The following is a 14390-nucleotide window of genomic DNA, read 5'->3' on the forward strand; positions in this document are numbered from 1 at the left end:
CTGCACTATTTTTGTGATAGCATCTTTCAGATTCAGAAGTGATGAGGCTTTAAAGAGCCAAAGAAAGAAAGCCTAATGGCCCTAAAATCTGAAAAAAGGGGAGCTGTAAGTTCACAATGTTGCCTCAGTGCTTCTATTACTAGACATCAAAGATATTCCCACAGGTTTTGGGAATGTATAAATGCCAGTGAAGAAGCAAGTAGACTTCACAGAATCTAAGTCAGAAACTTCAATCTGGGATTCACCTGTGAGTCAAAACTCTTTGCTAATGAATTATTCCAAAGAAAAGACACTGCTGAGGGAGACCTTAACCTATCAGACAAGACCTCCAGGTTCACTAGCAGGGTCAGAGTAACAAGAATGCTCTAGTCTAAAGTTGCTTTGCCAACCTTAATGGACTGCAGGCACTCACCTGGGTATACAGCTTGAACCAATAAAGAGATCACGATGGCATGATGAATAGGTAGAGTGCTCTAGAGATCAGGTGAACAACCACTCCACCAGCCCTCTAAATTGTGACCTAGTTGCACACTCTGGCCCATTTACAAATGGGTCTTCCTAGTCAACTCAGTGCTGGAGAAGCAGCGATCTCAATGGAAAAATACACAGTCTGCAGATTGAGTTCAAGACCCATTGCATTCAAAGATAATCAACGCATAAAGTCAGTCTTATTTTTTACATAAACTTAAAAAGTTTGGTTTCATTAATGACATTTTAAAATGTATCAATGTTTAGAAAACTTTAACTTCACCTTTAAAGAAAGTAAAACTATTATGGTTTTTCTGTGCTTTACTATCCTTTTGCTCTCTGCCTACGTAAATGAATTGGTATCTGCCATATGAAGCTCTAAGAGCAAAGGAAAAGGATGTTCAGGGGATTTGCAAAGAAAATATTTTATTTGGAAAGGACAATATGTGAGGCGATATTCTTGAACTGTGCTTGGATGGGAAAATGATTTTTTGTTTTCATTTTCTATATGCTATTTGAGCAACTGGTTTGTTCATTAAAAATGATGTAATAAATATATTAGTCATTTAGAGTTGCATAGATAAAACCATGTAAGGTCAATATCCATTAAAGCTAGAAGACTGACCACATTCAACTTTGTAACAGGGAGGATTTTGCATGTACATGAAAATATTAAAAGGACTTTTGAGTGAACCACAATATGCCAGGTGAAAATGGTAAGAACAATGCGTTCAGATTTGAATGCACTCCTCTCCATATAAGGAATAACGGATATACCAATGCAATTACATACGTAGCTACTGAAGTCCCTCTGTTGGTTTGATGACACCTTCCCAAAGCTTATCCCTTAAAGCTCCCAAATTTTGCCCTCTCTTCTAACAGAGCATGGTTAAATGTACTTTCCAGAGGAATCCCACTTACACATGGTAAATAGAGGTAACTAAACAACTAAAGTAATGTTTATAGTTTTGGAGCCTCTCCATTTGAATGACTTGGTATTTTTTCATTAATTTTTGGATGCTGGGAAGTGGACAGTCCTATTTTCACAGTGCAAGAAAGTCCCTGCATGCCACCAATTTCACATATCTTCCTTCGTGTTCAGTTTTAAGAATTTTCCCTCTCAAATGCTCATACTTCAAGGAAATGCACTCTCTCATCAAAATCTTTCTTACTAAACAAGCACCTCTGTCAGAAGTGTCTTAATTTCTTATCACAGAATTTTATCCACACGAGGAGCAATAAATAATTCATGTCATTGCCTCTTTGTTGTGTGTCCCTGAACTGCACAGAGCTGGAAGGCTGACAGCTGTGTCAGGACAAGCACCAAAGATCTGACATGACAAGTGACTAACAAGTTTCTTTCAGTTCATAGTGAAAGAAGACAATGGCCCAAAGTGCAGAAAGAAATCCTGAAACAAAATAAAACTGCTTCTTTCTTTTTACCTAAGTGTTTGCTATGAGCTTATTTCCAACCCACAAGCCCTGGTCATTTTATAGGACTGCCCAGCCCCCTTTATTCCTCACACTCGCTTGGCCATTTACGCCTGGCCACGGATCAATATGAGCAATTCTTGGAGAAATACGATGTCTCCATGACAACCAAGCCACAAATTCTCAGTGGAAGGCAGTGAGACCAGTAGTGAACTCTCCAGAGGTTTCTAGGCCTATAAGGCAAGATGTCTTAAAATGCAGGAATGGACAGAGGAAAAAGCCAGAGTAATTCATTCTTTATTACCAGTTTAATGATGTCCGATGTATAGAACAGTACTCACTTTTTAAGTTAAGATTCTTTATCAGTACCTATCTTTTCTAATTAATCTTTGTTTTGATAGACCCTTTTGTTTCTATCAATCAGGTAAACCCTGTAATATTTGAATTTTACTACAATTCCCCTCATATTGAGGGATGACTGAAATTTATTCTACTTTTGAAAAGACATAAAGCCAGTCTGTCCTTGCCGAAAACAATGAACACTTAGGTAAAGGCTCAACTCACAGGTTTAACTGCCTAGGATGGATAGAAAACTGTTTACTAAGACAGTTTAAAAATCTAGTCAAAATTAGGTCATTTTTGTCAAAACTAGAAGCAGTTTTAAAATAATTTAATAGAAATGTGATGCTATCACCGCCATCTCCCTTTTAGAGTGGGACTAACCTACATTTGTTTTTCAGATTTTATGGCAGGAGGTGGGCTTAATATTTTGATAAAAATTTCTGTCAGTGAAAAAGATGCCATTTCTCAGTTCCATGGGATGTAAAGCAGAAGTGTGGTTGAGAACAGACACACGGCAGCAGTTCATCTTTTGAGGAATCTTGGTGTAGTGGAGGGAACTGAAATACAATGCCATCGCCACTGGGCCTATTGGGGTTCCGAGATGACTTAGGGGACCTGACATAGATTGCAGGCTGCACCTTTCACTGAAAATTAAATCTCAGTAGCTCTCCTCGGGGAAGGATCAGGGGACTGTTTGCAGCTGCCCCCTGTCAGCGAAGGCTACAAGATTTGGAAATCTCTTAACTAAGCTGACAGGCCACAGAGAGGATGAATCAAAAATCTGATACAAGGATCAGCACACAAAGATGCAAGAGGGTCGAGGGTACACAGGCAGCCAGAGAAAACAGGAAAGGAAAACGTTTGGTGGGGGGAGATAGTTAACTCTTTCACTCATGGTAATAAGGTCCCTTCTAGCACCTTATGACTTTGTAGTGATCCGGGAATGTCATTCAACTTTCACAGGATTTTTTTTTTCCCCTTTTGCTTAATTAGTTGTTAAAGACTAGACATGTTTCGAAACAAGACAAGAACAGAAAGAAAAATCCCTGCTTAAGTGTTTCTGGCCTCTATCCTTCTGCTACATCTCTATTCTTTCTACAAAGAAAATACAAACCTAAGTAACTTGGGACATGGGTAAATTTTATGGCACGAGGAAGGGTTATTACTTCCTTTTGTTTTGTTTGTTCTCAACAGTTGACGTGTCCCTGAGTCCATTACTGTTCTGCTAAAATCCTTGCGTCCCCGTTAGAATGCTGTCTCTGTTTAGAAAGGCAAATAGCTTGCAATGATGGTAATCTGTGTCTCTTTAACTCTCCACTTCCGCTTGATCCCATTACGTGAATATTTAAAATGCTACCATTTCTCCAGTTTTTAATCTTGGCCTCTCTTAACCAGGTTAGCCTAAAAATTGATGATAATGAACTAATAGTGTCAGCTTCCCTTCTCGGTCATAAAGCCTTTGTACTTCCTCCAACTGAATTCTTGATGAGAGAGGAAAAGGTAACAGCCCCACACTGTGACCCCTGGAGGTGACCATTCATTTGACAGTGCAGCTGCTAAGAACAAACGGCATCACAATGTCCTCCCTGCCACCCCCTTCCAAGGACCCCAAAGCTGTGTCAAATTTATCATTTTATACTTGACTATTTTTAAATGGCTTTCACCTGGACTCTCAGACTCTTCCAAGACACATCTGTCAGGCATGTCCTCAGTGTCTTGGAAGTTTGCCGAGTTTGAGTTGCTGTCATGCTTGACCGGACTGACTGCAGCTATTAAAAAGAGAGAGAGAAAGAGAGAGAAGAAAGAGAGCGATGAAAAAATAGTAATAAACACTATTAAAACATTTCCTTTCAGTTGCCCAGATATTTCCAGGGACACATGTAAACACAAATAATAAATTGAAATAAAATGTATCCTCTAAGTATGTATTGGCAGACATGTAATTAGTTGAAAAATCTATAGATGGGACTTTATCTTACAAGAAAAATAAGTTCATGGCATCAGCTTAAAAGCTACAAAGTAACAAAGTGATCCTCCAAAGTAGAAATCGTATTTTTAATGCATAAATCTAAAACAATATACTCAATTAACAGCCATAGGACACAGACAGAAGAATATCAGGCTGGTTAGTTAGAAAGAGCCACTCTGCATGGGTGCAGTGGTTCATTTTGTCACACAAATCACAGCTGATGAACACTTTCTATGCATTTTGTTACTTCTTCATCAAATGAGAAACCAAACACCAAAACAAACAACAAATAAATAAAAGCCCTATGCAAATAAAATTAAAAATACAGAATAAATACTTGGCAAATGATTAATAAGGAGGGCCAATGTTTTTAATGATGACTTTAGACAACTTGTCATTATCTTCTGAATAGAAATATGAATAGGAACAGGAACGAGTACAGAAATCTAAAATTTCCTATAAACACATTACACCACCAGCTCCATTAGAGAAACAGACTCAAGTTTCCACATTTTTTTGCACAAGTTATAATACTTGGTCTAAATTATCTCCCTAAGTAACATATTTCCATGTTCTATTTGTTCAAGGAGTCACTTGTCAGGAAAAGTGGACATTGCCTTCATGAAAAAACTCAGTGAAGAACAAAACAAAGCAAGCCCACAATAATATAAATTATGTCATACTTACTTGTCTGAGGCCAAACAACATAAATATGTATATTATTGACTACTGCTAATTTTATCTATTGCAAATTGCTGCAGTAAACACTACTACTGTCTTTTCAGGTCTTGATAACACACACAACATATTATTTATAGGCCATAAATGTAAGAAAGGAAATATATAAGCCTTACATGAAATGATATGTTTGTTGGCACAGGGGAGTAGGTCTGGCCACTGTTCCTAAACCTCCATTAGGAAATGACAGAGCAAAGGCTGGAGGCTGTGTCACTTCACATCCATACTCAATAAGTGATACAAAGGAGCACACCCAAGGTCCAAAGCAGTGTTAGCAGAGCTCACACCTCTAACATTCCTCATCTTATTTCCATGGAATGTATACAGCATTGGTGACCATAACTTGAAGCCCAACATACACACTTTAAAGGAGACTAGTAACATAATTCTGGTCCAAATAATTCTCTTGAGTTTCACCAGTCCTCTCAGAACACAGATAGTTCTCCTCTGTTCTCTGAAAGTGTGAGCATAGAGTTTGAAATCACTGCTTCTCTGAAGCCTTTTATTTGAAAACAAAACATGGGAAAAATGTATGATATTCTGGCATTTAAATCCCCCCCCCCAAAAAAAAATTTAAGTAGGTACCATGTCTGTTTTATGCACCTTTATCTGCCCTGGGCTATAGGAGGTATTCTTAAAGGATTTGTGGAATGAATGAGTGAACAAATGAATGAAGCAGAGGTATCACGCTAGATGTCCTCCTGATCCAAGAGGATATGTGCTTTGAATTATCTTCAATTAGATCCATTCAGTTTTTTGTTTAGGTCCACTTGAGATAATTTGTAAAATGATGGTGCGGGTTAGTTTGTAATTTGGAGGGGAGACACATATGGCCTAAGTCCTAAGTAGTTATTGGTGTAGCTGCCTTTAATTTTTCTCAGTTTAGATCATACAAATTATTTTTGAATCCATCGATTTTTGTAACATGTTGAAGTGGATAATTAAATGCATCAAAGTCACGGAAAACTATATTACACTGGGCAAGATTTACTGGACTGTTTTTTTTTTTTTAAATTTTATTTATTCATGAGAGACACGGAAAGAGAGGCAGAGGCATAGGCAGAGGGAGAAGCAGGCTCCCTGTGGGGAGCCCAATGGTGGGACTTGATCCCAGGACCCCTGGATCACGACCTGAGCCAAAGGCAGATGCTCAACCACTGAACCACCCAGGTGCCTTAGGACTGTTTTAATAATCTTTATTTCTATATAGTTAATTTCCTGTACTATTTGCATTGATATTTATAATAGGGAATGAATCCTACAGCTAAATCTGTTATTAACAACCAGTGAGTTAGCATCTGTGTTTATTTGGGCAAATGCATTCCACTTGTCATCCCATACGTTGTTCTTTCATAATTTAAAACTTTCATCCACTCATTGATTTGCTTATTCTTCCAGCAAGACTCCATTCTAGACATAGGACCCTCAAGAAGGAAGAGAACATGGTATTAGAACAACAAAGTAAATGCCTGTAACAGTTTCCAGTGGCAAAAAAGTGGTCCCAGGAGGAACTGACATCCCAAACCTCTCAAGAAAGTCAGAAAGTTAGATGTAGTTGTAGCTGCATGATCTTCATTATACTCATACTAGTAGGTACCATGAAATTCTTTTTGTCTCTGATTTTGGAGGGTGTCATTTGTGGGGGGGAGGGTGTAGGAGAATAGAAAGGATTATTCTTAAGGTATTTTGCTTAATTACATTTTGGCTTCCAAATTTGAGATGGTACAAGATTTGTCATTTTTACTGGCTAATGTATAGAATATCTGGTTCAATTTACTATAGAAGAAATACCTACATTCTGTCAATTGGGAGCAGTGGACACTGGAGAGGTTAATTATTGCCATTCCACTTTTTTTTTCTTTCTTTCCTTTTTTTCTTTTGATAAGCCAATCTTTGCAATTGTTCTTTTGGGTGTTTTCTGTGATGTTTCATCATTAAACTCTGACATGATGTGTGACTGAGGCTTCCTTAATGAATCATTTCAAAAACAATGAAATCAACAAGTATTGATCTAGTGCTTACTATGGGTAGAGCTCTGTGCTAGACTATGTGAAGGGTAAAAAAAATAAAGGCACTTTTAATGTGCCCTCATACAACTTGTGATCTAGTTGAGGTATACTGAAAAGTAACCAATAGGAGTGTTTGAGACAATATTCCAAGAGTGACATAGTTTTTAGGAATGCAGAAGTAATTCTGCAATAGGGGGATTGGGAAATGAATTTTGAATTAGATATCCTTGAAAAGGAATATGGGCAGCCCAAAGGGAGCTTATTCAAGGCAAAAGAAAGAAGGTATGAACCCAGGCATGGTAAAAAAAAAAAAAAGTACATTAGCCCCAGTGTCACAAATGTATTTAACAGAATGTTGCTGCCTACTTTATGCATTTTTAATGAATTCTCCTAACGTTGTCTCTTTGAGCTTTTCCTAAATTGCTGTTGTGGCTAATTCTTCTCACCTGTAGAAGTTAGCTATAGACAGGTTTTTCCTTGCCCTAAATAGTCAATAATTTGATCTTTACTGATGGTGGGCCCATTTATCACAGTAAGTTGTCCTTTCACTATACATATTGACTTTTATTTATCAATACCAAAGTCCATTTGTAGCTCATCACTAAAGTTCTTGGATATTTTCAGTAGTTTTTGAAGATGCATTTTAAAGCTTGACAGAGAGATACTTTTGACATCGATATAGTGCAAATGATTGTTAGGTTCATTCTTAACTTAAAATCAACTGTTTATTTCCTCTGTAATGGATTCTGAAATAGTCCACATTTGGGAGATGAGGGGCAAAAAAGACAAACTCTTCTTGACAGTTCTACCACTGAGAGATGTAAAGCTATTCCATTTACTCATCACATACCTCAAAATATTGACAACTGAAAGGCCAGTGTGCTAAATATCTTTGTAATATCTTTAATAGCTAAATAGAAACGTCCATGTACTTTGTATGGATGTATTTGACTATCATGTGTTTAACTATGAGTATGATTCTAACAGCCTAAAGAAATGAATGGTTCAGCAGCAGAAGAAAGCCAGAGAAAGACAAAGACACTATAGAAAGATTAATGTAAGACAATGTAGTGACAGGGTCATTAGTGGTTATGCTTCTTCACCCCCTTCTATTCTCTAATTTGGTTTCAGTTAACCTCTGAAAATTCCCACTTTCCTTTGTCATCATTTGCAGAAAGATGATATTAGTTCTTTAAAGTGGCAAGGCCTAGACTGCAAACAATTCCAAGAACTATTCCCTCCGACCCCAACAAGGGAATGATCACTGAAAAAATGTTCATTCACCTCCACATACAGCAGCTGATTCTTCCAACCAAGCCCAGTACTATAGACTAAATAGAGCCCTTGTTAAAAATCCATATCATTTACAGTGTGAATAAAATCTGCACTGCAAATAATGTTTTCAATACAATGACTTATGAATGATTTAAAAATAGATCCCATCCATCATACGTATGGACTTTTTGGAAGTATTGGGGATATTTATAGAAACCCATTAATAAAAAGATATAACAGTTTGAAATTCTAGTCTGAATAGAATAAACCACTTTAGTAGCAGATAAAATTCAGAAAAAATCTTAATCACATCTTATTCAAGGGTATAAAGTAATGTACAAGTTGCAGTACTCAGGAAAGACTAAAAGACCTCTCAGATCTGTTGAATGAGCGGCTGAGAAGCCAAGCACCTGAGTTCAAACCTAGTAGCTCAATATCGTGGCCAAGAGTTGATTACTTCCTTGGTTGATCATTTAGGTCTCTTTTCAACCTTTTTTTAAAAAAGATTTTATTTATTGATTCATGAGACACACACACACACACACACACACACACAGAGAGAGAGAGAGAGAGAGAGAGAGAAGCAGAGACACAGGCAGAGGGAGAAGCAGGCTCCATGCAGGGAGCCCGATGTAGGACTCCATCCTGGGACTCCAGGATCACACCTTGAGCCTAAGACAGACACTCAACTGCTGAGCCACCCAGGCATCCCTCTCTTTTCAATCTTAAGGCATCATTATGAATCAACTGAAAAACAAACAAACAAATAAACCAAAAAAAAACAAAAACTTTCTACAGGCTTAGAAGAAAGAAAAGCTACATTAAACTCAAGAAGTAAATACTAATGCAATACTCACAGATCACCAAAGACTACAATATATTTTAGATTAGAGGGAGACAAAATCAATGAAAAGACAAAGTGGTAACACCATATTTATAAACAAAAAGGATGTCATTTGAATAGACCCCAAATTCACTTCACAAAGTGGTTCTCTCAGGACAGATGTCTTATAAGATAAACATATCTACCTAAAGAACTATGTACTTATTACCCTTACTTTAAGAGTATCTACTGAGATAATCAAGTGATAGGACCTCTTGATTATATTTGAATAGCAAAAGCTGCATCCTGCATCAGGTTTCAGGCTGATTTTGTATCAGTGTGGACTGGAACCTGGGGAAAAAATCATATAAAGATGTCCAGAATTAAATAAAATATCTGATACTTCTTTGTAACTAATTACTGTCTTATGGACAAGTTCAACAAGATGAATTAACATTAGACTTATGTGTTTTTGCTATCTTTCTGCAATTGTAATCAGACATGGGATATTATTTTCTGGATGACATTTTCTAGTATGAATTGCTTTAAAGATGACATTTTCAACTGGTAAAGAAATAAATTTTCCAAAATGTTGTGAAGAGTAACTATTATTTTGCTATCCTTACTAGATGTATAGAATTAAAGTTGCTATTTTATTTAAATATTTTGGGGATATATGTGTATTATACACACACACAGAGACACACACACAGGATCAAATCCTATTTGACTATTTAGTCTAAGGGGGAAAAAATCTATCTATAGCTAACTTCTACAGGTGAAACGCATGGCTGGATCAGCCAACTATTTGGAGGAAGGAAAATATAAGTGATGAAAAAGATACCTAATTAATGAATCTTTATTTTTTATAGATTTATTTATTTATTTGTTTTAAAAGATTTATTTATTCTAGAGAGAGAGTGTGTGCAGAAGGGAGGGGCCAAGGGAAAGAGAAAGAGAGAATCTTAAGCAGGCTCCATGCCCAATACATAGCCTGACTCAGGGCTCCATTCCATTACCCTGAGATCATGACCTGAGCCAAAAACCAAGAGTTGAGCATTTAAACAACTGAGCTACTCAGGTGCCACATAATGAATCTTTTTAAACAATGCTTTACTCTTCCCAGATATATAAATTCCCCCATCATCCAGGGTGTTTGAGCAATGGGATGCTTTGGTAAGGCTGATAAACACATGAGCACATATCTAGCCAATTGCAAGGCACAGGGCATGTACTCAGAGTACTTCTGAAATGACTGATTGAAACTGCTAAGGAACATTCCTAAAAATTAAAATCCAATGATTAATTTCACTTGTAGTTTAAGAAGAAAATCTTAAGGTTAGGCCTAGAGTTTACAGCTCAAACAAACCAAATAACCCCATCATCTATTATTAATGTCACAGGCAGTCTGCCTAAAGAAGGAGGCCCTCTCTGCCTTATTTCTGAATGAAAAATAAAATTTTTCACTGTTTAGCACCCACATATATGTATTCATTGGAGCAAAAATGAGTATCAATAATTTCAGTATAGACATGAACTTTTGAGTTCCTGGGGACAAATATGTTGTACTGGACAAAAGTTCAGTTAATAGGACCAGAATATCTGTTGTTTTTTAAATTCCACCTTTGGTCCTAATAGTGTAACTTCATGACCTTGAGCAAGTCATTTCACTCTCCTGGACTCAGGTCCTTTTATCAATAAAATGAGAGAGTTGGACTGGACAATTTTCTTGACATCTTCTGGCTCTGAGACTCAAATATTCCTCCAGTTAAAAATCCAAGTCCAACCTACCACTCAGTATATCATTGAACAGTATACCAGGATGATAAGTGGCTACTACACTAGCCTTGGCGATAGTAAGGACTTCTGAAGCTCTTTCTGAATGAAGTAAGATTGATATTTTTCTACAAGTGGCAGTGTCCAGTCTGACTGAGGGACAGAGGACATCAAGGCAGTTTCAGAGGGATACTTGGGTAGCTGCACTGCTAGTGAGGCAGCCCTACAGAAAGAGGGCCAAGAAAGGACCGAGGCTACAGTATGGCCACTTCTGAAAAAAAACTGACTTGTTGGGATAGAAAAATATCTGTCAGATGTTTACCAATGGTACAAAACACATTGTTAAAACCAAATCTTTTAAAAAATACGTTATATCTTATCCTTTTTAGAATCATATTTATGTAATTAATTTCTTTAAACAACCCCTCTCTTCATTAATCAGCTTGGAAAATATGAACTTCAATACAAGATAAATCATCCTAAATGAAATTAAGTGGGTCCATGTAATAATTGCAAGAAGCACCAATGCAGTGGATGAGACCTGGCTTGGACGTTACATGGTCTGAGTTAGGTTAGGCTTCATGTGCACTAGACTCCTCTGAGGATGGGCTCCATCTTGGCTTTGGGGCCAGAGACATGAAGAGGTTCTCAATTATTATTTGTTAAATTAATGTAGAGGTCGGTGTTCCTGTGGAATTGTATTTTCCTCAAGTCAAATCTCTTAAAGGGCAACTCTTTCTATTCCTTTTGTATGTAAGGATGGGGCCCATGAAGTCATTTGTCTTAGTCAAGCCTGACATGAAAACCAACTCTAATCAAATTATCTAAACTCTCAGACTGAAACAGACTATAGGGACAGATTGCAGGTAGCATGGAGAGGGTCCGGCAGAGAAAATGTGTAAGGTAAGTTGGGAATAGGAAAGGAGAATAACAGGCAATGATGCAACTCTTTCTTCTCTTTCTGCTGCATTTCCTCAGTCCCCATAAGGGTAAATCTTGAGTTATCAGTGAGAGTCTTGCCTGGATTTCTTTACGTACTCCTTTAGAGTAACCATTTTGTTGGCAAGCAGTGTTCCCAAGAGAGGTGGTAAGCAGGTGAGCAGGAACCTTTTTTTAAAACATCAAATCAAAATAATTTCCTCAACTTTGGTCCTTGAACATTATTTAATAAATTCAGAGTGGAAATAACTCCAGGAAATATTACTTATTATTATTTCTTATAGTTATGTATCATTTGGTAAGGAAGATAATTTCTGGATGCAAGAAATGAGCTGGTCAAATCAGCAAGCTCAATCCCAGCTTTCTTTGCTAAACCAGAGAGATAATTATTCAAGACAAAGAGATTCAGGGACATCTTATCTGAAAGGACTCTGTCATCACTAAAAGGAAGTATAGGTGATGGATGAGTTCTAAGAATGTATAGAAATTAACTCTCACACTCTTCATGCATCCAGGTTCTGCAAAAGTCATTTGACTTTTCTCATAAGGACCAAATCCTATGGTAAATACACAAATGCATTAATTTTACTGTTCAGAAGTTCAAGAAGTTGAAGGCAGGAATAGATTTCAAAGACACAAACAAATATATCCCTACATATTGGTAAATTGAAGAACAGTCAATTATGGGAGAATTCTAAGAGGAAATTTATAGTAAACTTCCAAGCCTGCATTTGAAAATTTAGAAGGTCAGGAAAACAAAAGAGTCACTTCAATCAAAAGAGCATCAAGCTAGCATTTGAGACTAGAGATAAACGTGATTTATATATGAACTTAAGATAAGGATTCCCAGCAGAGGGCAATTTAAAACACAGCAAAGTCCACAGTTCTCCATAAGGAAAATACCAAAAACATTTTTCTCTTGAATCACTAGGAGGAGGAACTGTCAAATGGCCCCACCATTGGAATTCATAAGAGCAGCAACCCTTCCATAGGCCGAACCTAAGATGACACCATCAGCTTGGGGAGAATGGTTGGCAGGCAGTCTCAAATTCCCAGCTGATAGTAGTCTCTATCTCAGGGGAAAACATTTGTCTCAGATGGTTAATCAAGTGTCAGAGCTCTTTCATCTCCTAGATAGGAAATGGAAAATAAGGAAATCAAATTATCTAGACTACGCCTTAGTTTTCTAGTTCTTTGTCAACATTAAGAAGGATGCAAGGAACAAAAGGTCTAAGTTACCACATTTTGTATCATTAGACTTGGTTACTCCGAAAGTGATTTATTTTTTTTGAACAACATCAAATGGTATGTTAGTGTATTCAAGACCTTACTGAAATTGAATGGAAGATATGCTTGGATGCTAATAATGTGCTTAACCACTGTATTATAATATAATCGGTAGCAAGCATCACTCTCTCACACAGGCACTCACACAAGACAGAGAAAACATAGGTGGTCTGTTGGGATTGATTGCTTCTTACGGTCATGCATATAAAATGTAGCCATTTCAAAAATATTAACTTTGCTGGGGGATAAATCATTAAAAGATGCCTTCTCAAATCCTCAAACTGAGTCACTGCATAACATTCAGTATTTGTACTAATATCTTTAAGAGATGGTTGCCCAAAATATAGAAATGCCCTTGATAAGAAGAGACTCTCATTTTGATACTAAGCAAGCCAGTGGCACCTATAAATAAAGGGAAAGAGAAACAAACCTAAAGAAAGCAATGTTTAAAGAGCAAACATGCATGTAGATAAAAGGAAACCAGTTACTCAGATATGATGAGACTTTCAGAAAGCTACGTTCAATACAAAAAAGGTGTTATCATAATTACAGAGCTAAGTAATAGGTAACAAAAGGTAAGGGACAGATATGTCTAGATAAGACAGTGTAAAACAGTGTCACAGATCAGTGTAAAATATTCCTTACTAAATTTTTACAAATTGTTTGGAAGAATACACAGGAAAATATCCGGGACTACAGACAACACTAAGAGTTCCTGAGTTGTGAAATATGAGACCGATTAGATTAACTATAGAAAACAATTGCAAGGCTGAATCACTGGGAATACATGCTGTGTACACATGTCAGTGTAGTAAATTCTGGGAACCATTTAAAGGAAACATGATCCAAGTTTTACAAGTATATGTAACAAGAACATGGCTCTGAGCTATCATTGACTGTGACTCAAGGACATTAGGCCAATGTAAAAATATAGGCAAATGGTTAACAGAAGGCGGGCACTTTAGGAAAGGGATAGTCAACACAATAAACCAACCATAAGAAAACCAACAAACGAGCCCAGCAGGCCTCTGGATCAGGTCCCCTGTATGTGCCTCCAGAGACTGTAGCCAATACAGGACACAGTGATATTTAAGAGGCCAACCAAAGGTCTGGGAAGAATTAGCGGGAAGGACAATCTACATCATATCAGAGCATTTCAAGAAGAAATTAGGAAGACCAAGACTCCAGCATGGAAGTAAATCTGAAGAGGAACGTGACTGATATTTGTAAACTCATCAAGAAGTTATATACACCTATGACTGCCATTTTTTCACCTCTAGTTCATCTAACCCCTCAAGGTAATTCTACTCTTACCCTACTTTCCAGTGCCAGA

The 14390-nt window shown here is 37.1% G+C and overlaps 1 protein-coding gene across 3 annotated transcripts in view; it reads right to left on the reverse strand.

The window, feature by feature from the left end:
* Window positions 1-14390, reverse strand: part of WDR72 (WD repeat domain 72) — a 221014-nt gene that overhangs the window by 4498 nt on the left and 202126 nt on the right. For all 3 annotated transcript variants that reach the window (XM_072808631.1, XM_072808628.1, XM_072808629.1), the window contains one exon: window positions 3906-4010. In XM_072808631.1, the coding sequence (XP_072664732.1) occupies window positions 3906-4010 (105 nt within the window). The remainder of the gene's footprint in view (window positions 1-3905; window positions 4011-14390) is intronic.

This window comes from Canis lupus, chromosome 32 (genome assembly GCF_048164855.1).
Source record: "Canis lupus baileyi chromosome 32, mCanLup2.hap1, whole genome shotgun sequence".
Classification (NCBI taxonomy): domain Eukaryota; kingdom Metazoa; phylum Chordata; class Mammalia; order Carnivora; family Canidae; genus Canis; species Canis lupus.